Source organism: Salarias fasciatus, chromosome 18 (assembly GCF_902148845.1).
Source record: "Salarias fasciatus chromosome 18, fSalaFa1.1, whole genome shotgun sequence".
Lineage (NCBI taxonomy): Eukaryota > Metazoa > Chordata > Actinopteri > Blenniiformes > Blenniidae > Salarias > Salarias fasciatus.
The window spans coordinates 25,382,108-25,402,419 of NC_043762.1; the positions used below are offsets into that span (position 1 = coordinate 25,382,108).

At 41.9% G+C, this 20,312-nt stretch overlaps 1 protein-coding gene across 1 annotated transcript in view; it reads right to left on the reverse strand.

Annotated features, from left to right (window-relative positions):
- Positions 1-796: 796 nt before the first annotated feature.
- Positions 797-20,312, reverse strand: part of LOC115406124 (cadherin-18-like) — a 103,152-nt gene continuing 83,636 nt past the window's right edge. The window contains exons 11-13 of the mRNA XM_030116031.1: positions 18,687-18,801; positions 4,230-4,499; positions 797-1,753 (exon numbers count right to left, since the gene is read on the reverse strand). Of these exons, the coding sequence (XP_029971891.1) occupies positions 1,104-1,753; positions 4,230-4,499; positions 18,687-18,801 (1,035 nt within the window). The 3' untranslated portion in view covers positions 797-1,103. The remainder of the gene's footprint in view (positions 1,754-4,229; positions 4,500-18,686; positions 18,802-20,312) is intronic.

Here is a 20,312-nt window from a genome sequence, read left to right on the forward strand (position 1 = left end):
ATATATCACATTTATCACTGGAGAAATTGTAAGTTACTTGTTCCTGCGACTACAGTTTTGAAAGGAAACGACTCTCCCTCCCTCCTGCTGCTGTCTGGAAGGTGAAAGGAAAAGTTACTTGTTTTACAGAGTGGCCAAAACCCTGATTGTTTTCCATTGTTTTAATTACATTTGCACTGTATAACAGAGTATCATCAGCATACATGTGAATGTTAATGCTATGTTGCAAGATGTGACAACTGCTGTGATCTTGGCTGCCAGAGAACATCGTCTTTTGGTTGGTTAAAAAAAAACAAAAAAAACAAGACCAAAGCTGTACAACAACTGACACAGTGAATAAAACAAACCAGAATTATGATGCTGTCACTGCTGAACGTTGTGTTGATTTGTTGTAGCATCCATGTCAGAGTTTTCTACTTTTGCCAATATGCTTCCTAAGTTTAGTTGCTACGTTTTTTTGAATGTTGTTGTACTTCTTCAAACCTACTTGTTTTGGGATCTGCTGATTTTTTTTTTTTTGTTAGACAAAAGATAAACCAAAAGTGCAGTGTCCTGGTAAACAGCAGTATTACAAACAAAAATAAGCTCAGGTGAATTTGTTTGGTTATTTAAAAAAAAAAAAAAATCAAGTAGTTTTTAGCTGAGTGAGAACATGGACAGGGAAAACTCTTCAAGATTCTTCATGTTCTGGATAACAATGCTTTTGTATTGTTAAAAATTGTGCATTTGTCAGTGTGAGGGCTGAAAATCAATATCAGAATCCTTTGGATTCGAGTCTAGGTGTACCGTTTCTTTTTTTCTTTTTTTTTTTAACAAGTACACCTAATAAGCATAGTAAGAGGGGAGAAGTAAACTGGAATTCCATTTTCAAACCCTGATCTTCTGTCCTTCCGCACCTTGTCCATCATCACAGCAATATTGTGCCATTATTCAGCTGTACATAGATGGCTTTTCTTATCCTCTAAATTTCACAGTTCTAATTGCCAGCGTTTGCTGCAGTACTCCTGCAGTTAGGTTCACATGGCACAAGTAAAAAGTCACTTTACTTCATCGAATTGGCTCAGGAGTAAAAAACAAAACAAAACATCCACTGTTGCTCTTTTTTAGGAGTCTGGGTTAGCTTGGCTGGTAGTCTGTTGCTCTCCTTCAGTTCTTTCCGGTGTTTGCCTTTCTTGCTCCCAGTCTCCCAAATCAGCATAGTTTATTTCTGGCACTGCTGCAGACAGACCCAAAGAACTGACAGACCCTGCCAGGGACCCGAGGCCTTCGTAGGCGTACGTCTGCAGAGAGTCATAAGGTGGGCCCCGTGTGTCCGAGTCCGCTTCAGCTACCTTCTGCTGGATGATCTGCTGAATTATGTCGTGACCATCCAGCAGAAGCGAGGGTGCGGACTGGCTGATCTCTCGGGGGATGCAGTCAATGACAAACCAGGCAGGTTCCGACTCCGGACTGTAGCTCTCGTAATTCGCCTCTCGAGATTTCCTCCTCCGAATGATGACGATGCCATCCTCGTCCTCCTCCACCTCGCTCTTGGCGCCGTACAGGTCCTGCTCGACGTAGCTGTGGAACTTCCTGCGAATCTCCGACGCTTTTGGGTTTCGAAGTGCGGCGATGTCGAAGGCCTCCGTGTCCTCCTCCCCGCCGCCCTCGTCATCGTACGTCACCACATTTTCTCTGATGTCTTCTTCGGAGAGAATCAGAGGGTCTTTGCTTGTTTTCTTGTTCCGTAGTTGAGTGAAAAGCATCACTATAGCTGAAACCATAAACGGCAAACGAATACAAACTGTGAGAGAGCAAAACCAAAACAAACACTACACAGCTGAACATGGCAAGAATAATATATACTGTAACCTCACCAAAAAACAATATTCAGGAAGACATTTTCTTTCTTTGCTGGACTCATTCATCCAATTCTTTCTTCAACAAATACATTTCCTATCAGTGTACATCTAAGATAACTCAAGTCAATGCTGGATGTGAGTTTTTTTATACTGCCTATTCAGCTAAATGTTTGCACATATGAAAACAAATGCACAGTCGATATTATCCGCACACATGTGGAAGCTGCATCTGACAGACTATCAATTTATCGAGCTTTCCTCCATGAATACTGCATGTTGCGACTGAGAGGAGTTCACAAGATTTAATTAATTCACAACACACGCCGTGTGATTTACAGCGTCTGAAAATGCTCTTGTTGTTGGTTGCATTTGAAAAGTAGGTGCATGCAAATCAACTCAGCCTTCAGCAGAGATCTCGTCTTTCTTATGGTGAGAGTCACTGCCTCAGCTGGCTGCCCACAACTATTTGTGGATTCATGCGATATTTTCTTAGGTCTTCAAATCTTTTTTAGAATCTCATCTTTTGCTTTAAAGTTTGACTTTGCCATTGAAAGTCTCTCACTTTGCACTTTCCGTTTTCTTTCTTTCATATATATTTTTTAGTTGAATTTACGGTCTGTTAATACAAATATCCATGTACCAGCTATTGTTTTCTGTGCTGATTTATATGTGGTTTCATTACAAAATAACCAACAGCAACAACCAACTCAACCCAACGTGCTAACTCTATAGTTTTCCAACATGGTTCTGAAAATGTTGCCATGTAAACAAAATACTTCTGAAAAAAATAAAAGTCAGATGCATTTTCACTTGAAACGTCATGTAAACCTTCATTACTGTTCAATTCAGCAGTGTTTATAAAGAATCTTCAACAGTGTACTGATCAGTAAAAAGTGATCTTATATGTAAGCATCCAATCAGATCTGCCTGATGCTCAGAGGGAATTTCGGATGAGATGTAACTGAAGTGTTGAGTTGCTCTTTGAACACTATCCAATGTGAAATGTCTTTCGGACAGTGTCTGTATCATGTTTGGTGTCATTTTATGGAGAAGATGAGTATTCAGTGCCTGATATGTCTTCGGAGTCAAACTGGCTGAATGCCCACTTCTCCAGAGAGTATTCAGTGAGCTCCATTTGCAGACTGTTAGTGTTACATTAGACTCATGAATACCTGAAGTCTTTGAGGTCCCTGTGAAAGCTCTTCCAGTCTGAGACTGATCAAATATGCCAGATGGAAAGTATTTATAGATCTGTTTTGGGAGGCGTGGCTTTCATCAATAGATGTTTGCTGTGAATACAAACTGAAAATTTTTAGTTTTTTTTATGTTGTTGCATATTTAGATATCTCACATCTGATGGTATTTCATAAGCATTTTAGCAATCAGAGCTTTCGTTCTATTACTGTGGTTTTCAAATGGGGAAAGTCATGTTTTATCAGTTTTGAGTATATGGTGGTCACAAATTTCTGAGATGAGATATTTTTGGAGTGTTCACAAATTGACCTTTGGCTAAGCTCCGCCGCTAAACGCAAACAAACCAACTGCATTCAACCAACCACCAAACATTTTCCGCAAAAGTCTGGAGAGAACCACCAGAGCTGGGAAAACGGTTGTTTTCTGGGTCATTTAAGATGCAAAACTGTTCAAACGATTTGCCTCGGGCACATGAAACAGCGATAAGATGTATCATAACAGGGTTAGTTTTATTCCATTTCCCAAACAAAACATGGACAAATGACAAATTTGTCTAAATGGACAAATTTTTGGGCAAATGCAGTTTTTTTTTTGTGACCTCAACTTATATTTGTGACGTGATATCTGGACGTGATGTGGTATCCGATCCAGCCATCGTTTATCCACACAACCTGTTTCCACAGCAGAAAGTCGACCTTTACTTTTACCAATATGCAGACAAATCCACCTTGTCTAGCGTCAAAACCCTTTTTGCAAATGTTCTGCTTTTTTTCGAATTTCTGTCGTTTCCATTAATGTTTGTTTTTGCTCTTTTTGAAAATTCGTTGAAGAAAAGGTGGATGGAAACCCTGTTACTGACAGACGCCATGTAAACGTGCAGTCAGCTGTCTGCACGCTATTACTTAGGGGGCGGGGCTTAGCCAAAGATCAGCTGAAGAAAGAAAAGGGTGAGTGCTACCTTTGGAGCATTAAGTGCGCTAATTAAACCACATCCACAGTGATCCACAGTGGAAAGGTAGCAAAGACAGTCTTTGAAATCTTTTAGATATGACACTTCAGCAGGCCGGTTCCGGCCCATGAGTCGTAATTCTGACGCCCCTGATGTTGAATGTGTTCAAATTGTTAATGGAATTCACTTATTGAGTGCTTTTCTGTGTGTGAGTCACCAATTCATACAGAAAGCCACAAACTCACCTAACAATATGACAATGCAGAGCAGGATGGCCACGAAGGCCCCGGTGCTGAGGCCGGTGGAGGACAGGAAGGCTTGAGCCTGGCACACGTTGTAGCTGTTGCGCCCCCTGGTGGTCTTCTGGCACACACACACTCTGAGGGAGAGAGTGACAGTGCTGCTGAGAGGCGGCTCCCCGCCGTCGGCCACCGCCACCTCCAGGCCGAAGAACTCCGGGTGCCTGTCCCGGCTGAAGGCCTCACGCCAGTGAGAGACGATGTTGGCTGTGTTGTCTAGAGGACGCACAAAAACCCAGGAAAGAGAAGAATGATGGAGAAAACTTTGCAAAGGACATTTACATTGAAATGTCTGACTTGAGAAAGAAAATCTTTCTTAAATGTGACGCGTTGGAAGGTATTGGAAGGTGAGTTGGTGTATTAAAGATAAAGTAAGTGCAGTCCACAGCTTGATGAAATTGTGACGTACATCCTGTGTTTGGTCAATATTGTCATGAATTTTTTAGCTTTAGGCCGAGGATGCGTCAGTGTTTTAAAGTAATAGTTTAAAGTCCTGTTTGCACAAGTATGTTTTCAAGTAAAAATGGAAACATCTCATAGCATTTTGGACACTGGACATGATTTTCAACTTGTTGGCATGTTTACATGAAACTTTCTGAAATGAAAACATAAAAAAACCCATGTTTCACTTTAGATTTTTTTGGGCCAAAAAATGAATGTACTCCTAGCAGATTTTGTTTCAGCCAGTGGTGGGCCGTCAGGGCCTGCAAAGCCTTCTCTGCTGGCCTAAAAATTATCTGAATTACAGACTGATGTAAATTATATTTTGTCCATAAATAATTAATAAATGATTCCAAACGGTATGTTCCAGTTCCTTTCATAGTTTTCCCGTGGTTGCCCTGCTTCTAGACATGTTTTTTTCATATTAAATCATTTAACCAATCAGATTTCAGGCATCATCTGTTGCTAGGGTCAAAGAAATCTGCCCGAGGCCTTCGCTATCCGTTCCTGATGGCGCAGTGAAGTAAAGTGAAGCGTCAAAGAGACAGCTGCTTCAACCAATCAGATTTCGAGTTGGCGACTCAGCGCCTTCTAGCGAGCATACACCAACAACAGCATATCCAGGCCCTCTGATTTACATTCACCAAGAGATACAGTAGGGGGCGGTATGCACCTAAGTTGTTGGTCGCCTACCTCAATTATTCCAAAGAAGAAGAAGAAGAAGACCTGAAGAGAAATAAAACTTATGCCAGAAATACCACAGGGCAAGCTGGACTTTCAGTCCTGGCTTTATGGAACTGAAACGCACGGATAATCTATATGACACAGCAATTTAACTCTTTTTGAGGAAGGAAAGGAGGATGGATTTTGTTTTCAAATAATCGGGATTTTGGTGAGTAAAATGTTCCTCTTTTCCTAAATAATATTGCTGTTTTATTAAGTTGTTGATACTCATTGTATGTGCACAGATTTAGTAGGAGAATTGTGCACTTCAGCAAAGGCATTTATTCTGGCTGCACAAGTATCTATCTGCTGTGCAACAACTCTTTATGTGCATATCTGCATAATAAGATTTTTTTTTTTGTAGACAAAATAGTTATTGAGAGGTGGATTGGTTCAGGCGGATCTGTTCTGAAGGCCTTAGTGTGAAATGCACGGTCCGCCACTGGTTTCAGCAGACATTGTGCCTGATAAATACGCAAAGCTGATAATGGAAATGCATTAATCCAATCTGTGTTTCTAATGCAGTGTCTACACACTTTGAAAAGACCAATGATTCTCAAACTGCTGCCCAACAGTGGAATATGATCAGGTTGCTCATAGTGGTGTTGCTTGTAGAGTGTAACCTTTTCTCAGGTGGTCGAGGCAGGACAGTGTCTCCAACAGACCAACGGCAAAATGACATCCGAATGAATCTGTTGTAACTGAAACTGAATCCCATGAAAAATGGGCAAATTTAAAGAAAATGTCCAAGTTTTGTCCAATAATATATAAACAGACTCAACATCTCTCAACTGCATTAAAAATCAAGCTTGAATCTTTCAATATGTAGAAGCTATAAAAGCACTACTGCTTAAAAGTATTCTTCACTTCAATACATTTGAATTATTCAGACAAGATGTTTGATTTCTTTAAGGCATTTTCAAACACATTTCATGTTTTTGCCAGTGCGTCTAGAAGTTCCAATACACATTTCATAATGCTGGGCTCTGCATCTTCACAATGCATCACATCAATATGTCAGATGATCAAGGAATTCAAACGAATAAAAAAAAATGTTTCAACCCACATCCCCGCTGCATGTTGCCTATGTGTAAAGAAAAATTACTACAAAGTCAATGAGCGAGTGTGGTTTAGTTGGTAAAGCACCAGAATTAAAGTTCCCTTCACAAATAAAGTCTTGATTAAGCGGGATACACCATCAGAATTCAACAAATTCACTCAATCAGATTGAAAGATTTCAAGAATTTGTGTTGATTTCAGAGTTTGAACAAGGTGTTGATATCCTGCTCCAGAACCAGGGGAAGTTCATTCTTCTGTCAGCTGGTGAAGACGAGGGATCGATCAGCTTCAGGATCTGCACATAAACTGCTGGCAGGCCCCCCTCTTCCCAATGAGACCACGAGATGCATGCATACGTAACCACTGCACATCTGCTCCTTTTCTCTCACACGTTTTTTCCTCAGGGAATTTATCTGCAGGCTCCTTTTAGAGATGTTCGTGGAGCGTATTAATATGTATGGCGTTTCAGTCACACTGAAGGACGGAACAAGGGAATCTGAAGTGAAATAAGGTAAATTTGAAAACGCGATGCGACTGTGGGAACATTTGTCTTGAAGCCGTGTCCTTCCTCAATCACTGTGTGAATGAGTCGAAACACTTCATCAGGGTAAAAGGGGAAGATTGATTCTGCTTTTTCAAACATTTTCAGACCAGCTTTGTCTCACTTCACATCAGTTCTCTGAAAAGGTTTTTTTCAGTTTTGGAGAGTCTCTTGTCCCTCAGAATGCTGTAATGACATCCCACAGATGTGTCACAGCCGGATTCAAGAAGGTGACTGTAGTGAAGGCCTGATGCTGGCTGTGAGTGGATGCTGCAGTAGTTAAGAGAAGTTGTGACATTTCCGTGCAGCTCTGGGAAACGCTCAACACAACAGGGCGACCACATTTTTATTCCTAAGAAAAAACATGCTGGCAAAACCCAATTTCAACTGAAAGTGTACATTTTTCTATTGCTTTTTAGTCGCCTGTTTACACAACAGTGCTGTCGGAGATACTGAGAACACGACCTTTAGAAAACCGCTCCCAAAGTGCAACTTTTTAAACGTGCTCCAACACTGTGTAAAAGCAACCTTTCCGAAATGTTGCTGGAGCACATGTTGCCTGCTGATGTGTGTGTGTGTGTGGTTTCATTACAAAAATAATTAACAGCCCCCACTAGTGGCCCTACATGAAATCTACATCATTTTCAGCATTCCTGCTGTTCCTGTTTAAATGAACATCGTATTCAAAACGTTGTGTAAATGAAGCCTTTGAATGATACTCAGAGTTTAAGACTATTCAGCTTTATGACAAACCAAAACCCATATCATTCTTCTTATTGGAAATGCAAGTATCTTGCAAGTTAGCTCTCAGAGGTTTTAGCTGACAGATTCCTGCGGGAACTGATTGGACCAAGTGTCCATCAAGGTTCTACATTTCCTTGTCTGCCTCCAGGGTCAGCTGACAATAGTTGCTAAAGCTAGGATTAGCTTGAACAGTTCAACCACATCAGGAAAGTGGTAAGAGAAAACAGATTGATCTCATAACTCCTCCATCTTCACTTCAACAAACAATCACACTTTATTAGTCCTCTGGGGAAATTCCCTTTTCTGTATTTACCCATCATATTTCTCGGATGCAGTGGGCAGTCACATCAGGGTGCTTGGGGGACTCAATGGAAGTTATTTATCTTAGCTCAGGGACCCATATGCCTCTTTTCCACCAAGCTGGTTCCAGTGTGAGTTTGGAGCCAGAGTCTGACTTGTCACCATTTTTTTTTTGTGTGTTTCCATCACCTAAGAACTCACTCCAGGCCCAAAACCGGTGCTTAGCAAGCACCAACTCTTTGCTGGGGCAGAGCGAAGCATCAGGTACATCACGGACAGGGGGGAGGGATTACTGAGACTGACGGAAATGCCAAACCACCACTGTTAAAACAATCACTGACCCTCTAGATACATTTTTTTCATTTCTTTTTGAAATTCCCAACATGGACAGTGAAACAGAGCAGCAGTGGAGGGAGGCACAGCGCTTCCTGGAACTGTGGTCTGCAACCAAGGTTCAACAAAGTTGATGGAAGTTCTGTATGGTATGCGGACTGATGGGTAATTGGCTACATAAGCAGGCCCATCATGACGTTTTATGGTGATGCAATGGCATGGCTCTTTCTGGCTCCGTTCCAATGGAAAAGCAGCCGGTACTTTGGAGGTGCCAGATTTTAAGCAAGTACTTGACAACCACCAGCACTGAACGAGCACCTGGTTGTTCTTGCTGGAGAAGTGGTGACCTGTTCACTGTGGGATTCAGATCCAAAGTCCACTTCTCTGGCCTTTCAGTCACCGCTGCCCACCCCTAATGGATGTGACTCATGCAAGGCGCTCTATCCATCCAATAGGAGAAGTCCGGGGTTCAGTTTCTTGCTCAAAGACATTTCATCAGGTGGACGGGGGAGATGGGGAATCAAACCTGCAACTTTCTGATCGGGACATGTCCATTGCAACAACCGAACCACAGCCGCCCCATTTCAAGACCTTTCTTTGTTTCGCCATTTTTCACCAGCTGCCGCCGTGGAGATACTTCACTCCCATCCTGTGATTTTCAGGAAATCGATTGTGGCTATCGTGACCGAGATAGTTCGCAAACAAACTGAGGCCAGGCCCGAGAGAAACAGAAGCTAAACTGGCAGAGATATAGCTGCTGAATATGTATGAGTGGTGTATCTTTCCAACGCACTGGAAATCCAAAGTGCCTGAGGGAGCCCCGGGCCACAATAAAGCACGTTAGCAGACTGAGGCGTGCTTGTACACAGAATGTGCATGTCAGCCCATATGTGTGGATTTATGAATGCCGAGACTGAAATTTAGTGCAGGAAGCCCCGTGGGGGTTCTGCACAGAAGGATATCTTCATTGACGAAGTGCGGTTCTTGTTGACATGCGTGAAGCCTCTGGCTGCGCGTGTGTGCACGAATGTGAAATGCACGCACGCTTTAACACACACGCACGAGCAGAGCTTGAAGCAGAGTAATCACCACTTCAGACGGCAGGTTTAACAAAGAGTTGGAGTTGTGCTGACGACGCCAAACATTGAAACTTGGAAAGTGAAGTTCCCAAAAGGTGTCATCAAGGTATTGTCAGTGGAGTTCTGATCCCAACGCAGTGGCGAGTCACCCCACATCACCTTACTTGAATTACAAGTGCTACTCATGTTGAGTGTGAGCACATTTTTAGAATACAATTCGGCTGCAGAGGCGAATAAAACTACTCACATAATAACTAATGGAATTTATCTTTAATACATCAGTTTGAATGCAGCAGTCAACTTTAAACCACCAGTAGTTTAACTAACCAAAAAAGTGTTGGAAAGAAATTTAGGATGAACTTTATGAATATACTGAAAGTGAAACTCTGACTCAGTGGAACTGGAGCTTCATGGTCTGACCCTCCTGCCTCCATCACGTCTGCAGCGAGGACATTTATGTCTGTTTGCGTGTTTCTCTCTGTATGTCCTTTTCTATCTTCTCATTCCTATTGGATCTGCAAAAAGTCTGCTCCTCTGACTCTGCTTCTGCAGATTTTTTTCCTGTTAAGGTATTTTGTCTCAAGGTGACTTTGTTGTATTTGATGCTATAGAAATAAATAATAAGAAAATCAAATTGAATAAATGACTTCTCTGTAGGTTTACTCATGTTGCCAGACAACATATAATCGAAGTGGTAGATTAGCTTTGAGTAGGGCCTTTTCTAACGGTCTAAAACAGAGTGGTCCAAATGGTTCATGATTAAGTCGACTTATTCACCATAAAGTGAGTGATGCAGCTACGTTTCAGTAAAATTAATTTGATGTTTTTGTTAAAATTGCTTAAACGCTTCAGACAGTGAATGCCCTATGTTTTTTCTATAGTTTTCAATCATTGAAGTTCTGCAATATTACATTATAAATTAAGGCTGTCAGAAATAACGCGTTAATGGCATTAATTAATTTATGTAATCTATCTCATTAACATTTTTTTAACGCAATTTAACGCATGTGCATCATGACAAGCAGGCCAGCTGACAGCTTTGCCTGGGGGGTGGGGGTTGAGCGGCGTGCAGAGCGCGGAGCGGTGCCTGCATGCTGCGTCGGGATCCGTGAGTGGGGTATTTCTTAGTTTTACTTTTCTTGTGGTACTACACTTGTTACACACCTGAAAATGTAACTCCTGCTAAAAGCCAACTTGAGAGGGGCAGCAGAGGGAGCGCTGCACACACACAGACGTTATGTTATGGTGTGCATGTTTTAGTTTTTTGAATATTTATTTTATTTGGAGCCTTAAATAAAAATATATATAATCATGTCCTCTCGTTTTTTTGTTAATGCAACACAGGAAAAAAAGGGCATATTTCAGACATAGCTGGTAATTGCGATTATTTGTGATTAATCATGATTAATTAATTTGTAAGCTGTGATTAATCTGATTAAAAATTTTAATCATTTGACAGCCCTATTATAAATAAATGACATGTTGGTGAATCCAGTGTGTGGAAATCAAATTGATACAGTGAAGAATAGCGTACGGACATGAAATTCCATTAGTCTGCTATAAAGTTGTGTACATTATATTTTAAAAATGTTGTTTTCAGAAATATTTGTGCATTTTTCATGCTGAAGTTCAAATAATGTGAACATTCGGCCTTCCAATTGGGCAGAGATTCATGCCTTCTCATCCAAAAGGGTCAACATATCTAAGGCCCCTTTTACACAATATTTTCAAGTGAAAACTCAAAACTTTCAAACCATTTTAGGAGTTCATTTATATGACTCCAGTGCTTGGTGGATTCACTCAATGACCTCTTCAGGTACCAGCAGCTGGCTGATTGGAGGGTGAATCGAAGAAGACCTGCAGGTCAGCTTCCCTAAATTCGACATCGTCCATGACACAAATCACACTGCAGACACCATAGTGTTAATTTATGCAAACCATCTTTCTACATTGAACTTGTCATGTGACATTTTTGAAGTAAATGACAAAAAAGAGAAAAGCAGTAAAGCTCTACAAAAACCCCAAACAACTATTTTGAAATACATTAAGCAAAGACCCTTTTAATAACATTCAGCAGCTACTGACACTGCTGGCTTTGCTGTGTTTCCAAAGTCTGGGGTTTTACTTCTCACCATAAGAAGGTTTGTTTTTTTCTCATCCCCTGCTTTACCTAATATATGATATTTCACCAAAAGCCTCATTCACAGAAAACCCAGCAGGCTTTGTGGTCCTGATAGAGAATCCTCCGGTTAGCTCACAATTAGACTTCAATACTCCCACTTTTATTGATGGAGCAATTTTTAATCATTACAGATGGAAGAATTTTCAAACACCAAGGAACTGGTAGACTATAGAAGAACTCTGCGTTTAGATTCCTTGACATCCACATCAGACATCACCTGAACTGAAAACAGTTTGTAGCCACAAGCAGCCGGCATCCAGTCCTAATCTTATTATCTTTTTTCATTATTATTCATATTTGCAATGCCTGCCAGAGCTGTGAAACATTTACTCATTGTTTTGAAGTCATTATAAGAAAACCAATTTATTCCACTTCTATTTTTATGAGCAACCAGATTGATAACGGCCAGACGAGTAAACAATCTGCACTGTTTACCTTGTGCTTCGTAAAATTCAGAAATCATTGTAACAAAATTCAGCTGTCATCTCGAGACGCATGCAGGAATAATCGCAATTAAACCCTGTTTGAAATACAAGAACAGAGAATCCAAAGGTCCTGCTGAAGTGTGGAAACCTGTTCCAGGCGTTGGCCTTGCTGTTGTTGATGAGAATACATGCTGGTGGCTGTGTAATGAGGTCTGGGTAGATCAGATGGTTCAGTGTCGCCCTCTCTCAGAAGTACAGAGTAAATAGCAGTGAGGGTTTTGAAGCGTTGGTAATTCATGAGAGACATGCCTGAGGTGGGCTGTCAAACAAACAAATACTGTGTATTAATATCCACACACACACACACACACACACACACACACACACACACACACACACACACACACACTCACACACACACACACACATACATGCACTCCTGTGAAAGAACAGCAGCCCAGGGGAGTGTTTTTCTTTCTATTTTTACATATTTGAACAATCAATCAATTGATCCGCTTTCAAACTGTTCCTATTTATAAAGACGACTTTGTCAAAGTCATGAAATTGACTTTAATTTATTTTTACTATGCAAATACACAAAAATGCAAAAAGCTGAAAAAAGTGCATCCAATTCTGCACCGATTATGTTTTCTAATAAAACAGAAAGTGAAATTTGTGTTTTTTTAAGGCTCCATTTAGATTTATTCACAGAGTGTTGAGAAGAACAATCATACCGAGATTTGAATAACTTCCTTAAGCCTTGCAATGAAACACTGTGGATTTAATCTGGCTTTAAAAGTGTACAATGTAAACTTTCAGAATTTTTTTTGATAATTCTGCCAAAAAGTTTTATATTTAAAAGAGGAGCTGATCACAAATGAAGAGCATGGATTTAATCCAGAGCTATCAACCTTCAAGTGTGGGATTTATTTGAGAACTTTATAAATTCAAGCCCACCTTTGACTACTTCTGTTTCTATGGTTATTTGCATGAGGAAAGACTGCAGCTCAGAACAGCTGGACAATAAAACCTGCCGGTCAGAGAAATACAGGGGAACGTCTCTGTTGAACTCACTTTATGAACAAACACACTTCTGTCCTGAAGGACGGCTGCGATGGTTCAACCAGAGGTAATGAATGCCGGATCACAATATTTATGGTAACCTTGCGCTGTTTGCTCCATGTTCTTGGGAAATAGACATAGACAACAACAACAACAGAGATGGCTCGCGGCGTTCGGCTCTCAGCCTGTTGTCCAACCTCCCTGCTTGAAACGTGTCGCTGTGTCTCATTACTGAGATTGATGTCAGCTCTCCTCAGTCCTCCGTCTCAGGTCAACTGCACAAGACAACTGCAATAACAGCGGGGGGGAGACGGAGGAGGCACGGGCGCTTGGTAAACGAAACAAAGTTTGACAGCGAGAGAGGCCGAGGCGACGATTACGGGCCACGGAGGAGACCGGGGGGACGTTGGAGAGCAGGTTGAGAACATCACACGCTGACACGCACCTGACAGACTGAGGCATAACCATCAGCCGAACGTGGAAGGAGAGATGAAATCAAAGGCTAAATGAGGGGAGGAAATAAACAGAGAGCTGCAGCAGCCGGGGTTACCAAGGCAACACCAGCGAGGGTTTTCTCAGGGACATTAAAGCAGATCTCAGCAGTCTGGGAGGAGACAGGAGGGGCTGGTGGTGCCTGTGCCTCCAAAAGTAAAGAGACGAGGCTCCGCCGGTGTCAGACTAGCAAAATAACCTCTCCCTGACTCTGCAGCTGAAGGCTTTTAGATAACGACCAATAGTTCATCATGGTCTGATCCGACAGACAACCCCAATTACGTGCTGCTGCTTTGTGTTCCAAAAATGCTTCTTGACAGTAAATATTCTAAAATATACTTGTCTTTGTAGGATAAACAGAGGTGAAGCCGTAACAAATTCACAAACATAAGCCTTAGCAGAGAACCAGCTTCCTGTGACCTGCCAGGACTCCAAACCTCAACCCATCTGCACCGGTACGGCCCTGCTGCTGGTGCCGGAGCGACCAACCCAACCACGCTGGCCCATTTGTGGCCGCGCTGGCTGCAAAAACTGGGATGCCATTCCTCAGCAGTGAGGGGGAATGAAGTGGCAATGCCAGACTGGTGAAGATAGACCAAGACAAACCGGTCCATTGGAAGGAAGAAGGCCAAACGAGTTACATCCCAAACAAGACTCAACATGAAAATCAGTCATCCTGTGAATCCTCTTATTTACTTTTAAATGTTTGCACGGTATGGCTCCTTCCTATCTCACTGACCTGGTTCACCTATATGTCCCGTCTCGATCTTTAAGATCAGAAGATCAGCTGCAGCTTGTGGTCCCCAAGACAAAACGCAAGCTTCGTGGGGACCGTGCATTTTCTGTCACTGCTCCACGGCTGTGGAACCAGTTGCCTTTGGAGATTAGACAGGCCGAGTCTTTGACTGCTTTTAAATCTCTTTTGAAAACACATCTTTTTTCACTGGCTTTTAATCAATGATGTTCTTATTGTTATGGATTGATCATTTGTTTTTTTTTTTTTTTTTTTTTTTTGCACTGTCTGCTCTTATATTGTATTTTGTGGTTTATATTTGTTTGTGTACAGCACTTTGGCCGGCTGTAAAGTTTTTAAAGTGCTTTATAAATAAAGCTGGTATGGTATGGTATGGTGTGTCTCGTACAAATGTGGAGAATAAACATGTTGAAATATATGGCATGGCAAAGTTTTCTGCAGATGAGCAGTTCATTATAAAAACAAACAACAACCGTGCTGAAATCCCTTTCCAAATCAGCAGTAAAGTAAAGCTCGACCTTCCTTTGCTGGTGTATGCGCTTCGTCTGGGAAGGCATGCCACAGGATTTTCTTTGCAGAATTATCTCTTCGAGCTGCTGTGAGGTCAGTCGCTTGGATGAGAGGATCTCGCTCACAATGTCTATTCTGGTTCATCCCAAAGGTGCTGGACAGGGCTGAAGAAATCCTTTTGTGTAGGCCTGTAATGTTTTTCCATTCAGAACTCATCCAGCCATGTGTTTATAGAAGCTTAGTTTGTGCAGCCGTGTTAGAAGACTAAGAAGGTTTAGTTTTGCCAGGATGTCAAGGAAGCATTAAGAGAGCCGTCATATGAAAAAAAGGAAGAAAGAAAAGAAAAACAACAATCATCTCTTGTTAGCGCATAAGAGCATTCTTATGGCGCTCTCCAAACTCACACTCATGTTTCACACTGTGAGACAGAGAACAGTTGTTGGTCATCCCACAAACACATATTCACTCTTTCAGATTCACGCTTTGCGCCGCTCCAGCCTTTCATTGTGCTCGGTGATGTAAGACTTGCACGCAGGCTTAATGCAGCGTCTGCTCTCAGCGCGGAGACTCTGGAGCCTCACAGGCTCGGAGATGCTGTGGTCCTTAAATGTTTCCGCTTTGCTATAAATCCACTTAAAGTCGATGGTGAAAGATTGCAGGGAGGAGAGACGTCGTGCTCAGCGTGGCGGCATCCTGGCATGAGCAACATTCAGAGAGCTGTTTGAAAGACGCCATTCTTAAAAGTGTAAGCGAGGGACCGGAATGATTCAACCAGTCTCATTTTGTCTGTGCGACGTCACATTAATCTTTCACTCAACTATGAAATTTTTATGAAGTTTAAATGTTATTGTTTAAAAAAAAGGGTTATTTCGACGCTCTCTTGTCTGATGGTCCTTCACTTTCTTCAAAATCCTCCCACCTTCTACTTTCCCCGCAAACCCTACCCAGCGCAGACTGAAAGTCCGACTATTAACAACAATTGCCGTTATTACTTTTGTGGCTATTATGTCAGCAAAAGACTCCCAGTGGACAGAATGAAATAAAAAAAAAAAACAACAAAGTCTATGGAAGAGAGACAAATTACTTTTAGTTGGGCTTTATTTATACAGGCCCAGATAATTTCTGCGGCTGTGACTGCAGGAACTGGAGGGAAGAGGGGAGGCCAGGAGGTTATGACGGCTGCAGAGTCATGCAGGATGGAAACAGCTCAGCAGGGCTGGCTGGTCTGGAGCTACAGCGGGACTGGACAAGGTGAGAACAGCCTCTGCGAGGGACTGAACACCTGTCCAGATGTGCCCTGCCCTTGATCAGCTACCCTGAACAGGACGAAGCTGTTCTAAAGACGGATGGATGATTCGGTAATGTCTGAAAATCAAGTTAGGATTTCAGCATTTTTACCGTCATATAGCTGATCCATATTGTGTAAAGCCAGGAGACCACCTGCTGGAGCTTTAGAACACCAACGTTGTCGTGAATCTTGCTGGTCTAACGCCTGACTTTCAGGAGATGGGATTGTTTTACGACTGTCCATTAAGACAGAGTGCAGACAGGATCAGTTTGGCACCAAGTCTCCATTACTGTGAAGCTATGCTGTTGTGATGGATTGCATCCTGCTGAAATTGATGGTCGTTGACGTTGTGAAAAGGGAAGTTTGTCTGATGGAAGCAAATGTTTGAGATTGAAGATGACAGTGACTTTCCGGCACGGATTCAACCTCAAATCACATGGGTTAAAATAACTGTTATCTCAAAGAAAATGGCTGTTTTTAGTTTGTGTTCATCTATATCGACTTCCTGGCCTGATACAGGTTGAACCCAGAGGATTACACAGTGGACTACACGGACTCTTTCAGAAGATGTTCCTGTGCCCATGCAGTGGTTTCCAATCAGCCGCCCTCTCTGAGGTCCTGCAGATCAAAAGCTTCCAATAAATTGTATTTGGCAGTTCAAGGAATTCCTCTACATGAGATTTTTCTAATCTTTTAATGACATTATGTACCTGCGGTAGAGGGGGTCCTGGGAAGGGCTCTGCTAACAGCCGCAGACAGGAAGTGTAATTGGCACAGCTGGCTGGGGTTAGATGAGCGCTCTCTCTGCATCAGCAATCTCGGGTTGGCACCAGAAACTGACACAAAGAGCACACAGAGGAGCAGCCCTGCAGAGGAGGATTCAGGCTCTTTCACCTGCTGAATGAAGAGGGAGTGCTCCCTGGAACCCGGGCACAAAGGCAGCGTGCAACTCTGCAAAGGATGGAGTGTAGCGTCTGTGGGAAAGTTTCCATAGCAAACAAGCAGCGAGCTGTCACCGTGTGCCGGGGGAGCGCCCGGGAGGAGGACGATCCTGCTCCAGCGGCACGGAGGAGGAACTCTCAGGCTCCTTTACAGCTTTGTGCTGACAACAATTATCTTTGAATTGTTGAACAATGCGCCTCTGCAGCCTCCTGCCCGCATCTTTAGCCTCTCCGGGATGATTTCTCTGCGTTCAATAAAGACGCTGAACCGTTGCCAAACAACCTCAGTATATGTATTAGCATTACAGAGCATTATGAAATACGTCTTTGTCATTTCTTTGCATTTTATAGAATGTTGCTGATGAACTTGTGAGATATGAATTATACCTAACGAAGGAGACAACATCATGGAAACGGTATGTTTACGTCTCATTAGTTGGTAGTAATGAATCAAGTCAGACCTACACTGTTCATTACAATAATGCATTTAACAACTGCTTTTTGATCAACCGATTAAAGCCCCATTTACACAACGATTCAAGTGAAAAACCGTCATTGTTGCATTTGCAGAAAACCGTCACGTTTACGCAGCAAAGTTTTAAAAATTATGTCTTTTTACACAGAAATTGGCAGAAATGCTGATGTATTATTTGGTGAGTGAAACTAGGAAGGTATGCTCATGTCACAAAACACATTTTCTGTCTTCTTGTCTGTTTAATTTTCTTTATTTCCACCCTGTCTAGTTTCAGGCTGCTTGTCTTCTTTTCCCCCCTGATGTGTTTCAGCTGTTCCTGAGTTCTTGGCCCTCAGTTCTGTGTTTTGTTGCCAGATTGTTTGTCTATTGAGCGACTGATTACTGTTCCAAGTTCCTTGTTTCCGCCCCGTCTGACGTCTGACTACCACTCCGCCCAGCTCTCCAGTGATTATAGGATTCGAACCTTTGCCTATGCTGTTCAGTCTCTGCCTACAGTGACTTCCTCCTCACTTTTCCTCTGCTTGATGATAAAGAGAGAGATTGTCTGGTTACCTGCTGTGTCGTGCACTGCGGACTTGACAGATGGTGTGTGTTTAGCTCTGCACCTCACAATGAGAGGGCTTGTCTTCACAACTGGGCCACGACCAGCCTTCGGAATATCTCATTCAATAAAGCTGATTGTTTGGTCTGGCTCAGGCCACCAAAGTTGTTTGCTTTTTTTTAAATTAATATGGACTTCTAAGCTCTTCTCTTCTCAATGCACTGAACTGTTCTCCTCCCATTCACTCTTCATCTATTTATTTGTCAATAAAACATGCCACCAGCATGTGTCGCTTCCATTTCTGGTCTGTTTTTTAAATTCCTGCACCAATATTTGATTGTGGGGCTGAGAATTCACTTTCATCAGACTGCAACAAACCAATTCTCATTTTTCAGTTGTTCATTGTTGTTTTCTGTTCTATTTGTTCTCTTGCCAAATGTGTTTTTCAACCGTGCCATCAGGAGATTTTGTTGTTATTGACTTTGAGAACTGAGGTACGAATTCACAACTTACCGCCGTTGTCCTTGACAGAGAAATTTGTGTGAATTTGGTAGTCAGCTGGCACATGAAAGGAGAACTTTCCGTTGGCGAAGTTGTCCTGATCAGCTGCGTGGATGGTCTGAATCACCTGAAAAAGGATAAACATGTAAGAAAAAAACACAACAAATAGCCACCGAAAAGCACAAAAAAGTAGATAAGAGGAAGCCCAAGGCTTCCGATTGGAGTCAGTGTCAGCACTGAAAAAAGCTACTTAACACACAAAAAGAACTCAACTTGAGTATGTTGGCATTTTCCAGCAGCCACATTCTGTCTGTGCGGCTGAGCGAGACAGAAAGTTTGATCTTGAACCACTCATAGTTGAGCATTTTCCTGAACGTTGGTCTCAAAATAGAGACGGGATGAGCGGTTCTTTGAAGGGAGCCGGGTCTTGAGGAGCCGCTCCTTTCAAAGAGTCGTTCAAAAGACTGGCTCGTTTGGCAAATGTCACATCTCTAACGCGGAGGAGGCAGAAAGAACAGAATCAGTGGAAAAGGGACCGAGGGAGACGTTTCCCTCATTAGTGACGGAGTCGGTCCTTTATTTTCTGACATCTGACACTATTACCATCGTTTGCTGAGTTTTGCTGACCAGAACTTGAAAGAGATGTTTTTCTTGAGCTCTACCTTACGTGTCGACTCCAGGAAAGCAGATCCAAATTATTCACTCATTCCCCACTGCTAATATCTCCTCCTCACTGATGAAGCGGTAAATGTGGCTCCGCTCCCGCCTCCACTCCTCCTCCTCTACGGTAACTGAGCATATGAAACTTTGTTTTTATCACTGTAATATCTTAAATAAACAGGCAGTAAACCACTAATCTTAATTAATAATTAAAATATGCAATGTTTTTTAAAACATGAGAACACATTGTGAAAGTTCATCTTATTTAAAATCTAATTAGAATTGTGAAAAATCTATTTTAAATTAGTGACACATGATCACAGTTTTTTTTTTTTTTTTTCAAAAATTTGCTTTATTTCCATTTTGTTTCCATTTCTCCAATCCATCCCACCAAAACACCAAGGAAATTGTGAACATTTCAAAGAAAATATTTTTGAACAAATTTCTTAAGAGGAGCAGACACAAGACTATACTGAGACCCGAGGTGAGATTTCAGTGATGCTGTTAAGACAGATAGCAAACTAGCATTATCCTCAAATCCATGCTGTCAGAGTGAGTTTATAAAAACATGCATAATGCAACAGCTGTGGGAGTTTTCCAGACATTTCATTGCATTTTGCACCAGAAGGTTTCATTAAAACTGGTTTTATGTTGAGATTACAGTCATTTTTCATAGTAATTATTTGGTTTTGTGAGAATAGAGACATTTTTATCAGGTATACTCTGCAAAATCACAAATTTAAAGCTTATTTTGGCACTATTGTCCCGGTCCAGCCCACTCAAGATGACACTAAACTGAATGTGCTTGATATCCCTCGATTACCGTAGGTCAAAGTTTGAGGATAATTCACAAAATCAGACTTTGTCCCTGCTGACTGGCTTCCCCTTTGTGTGATCCATCTTAACTTACTTGTGGATTGCTGAAAACATTTGCTACTTCTGGTTCCGTCCTATCAGTGTGTGGATCGTTCCAGGGAG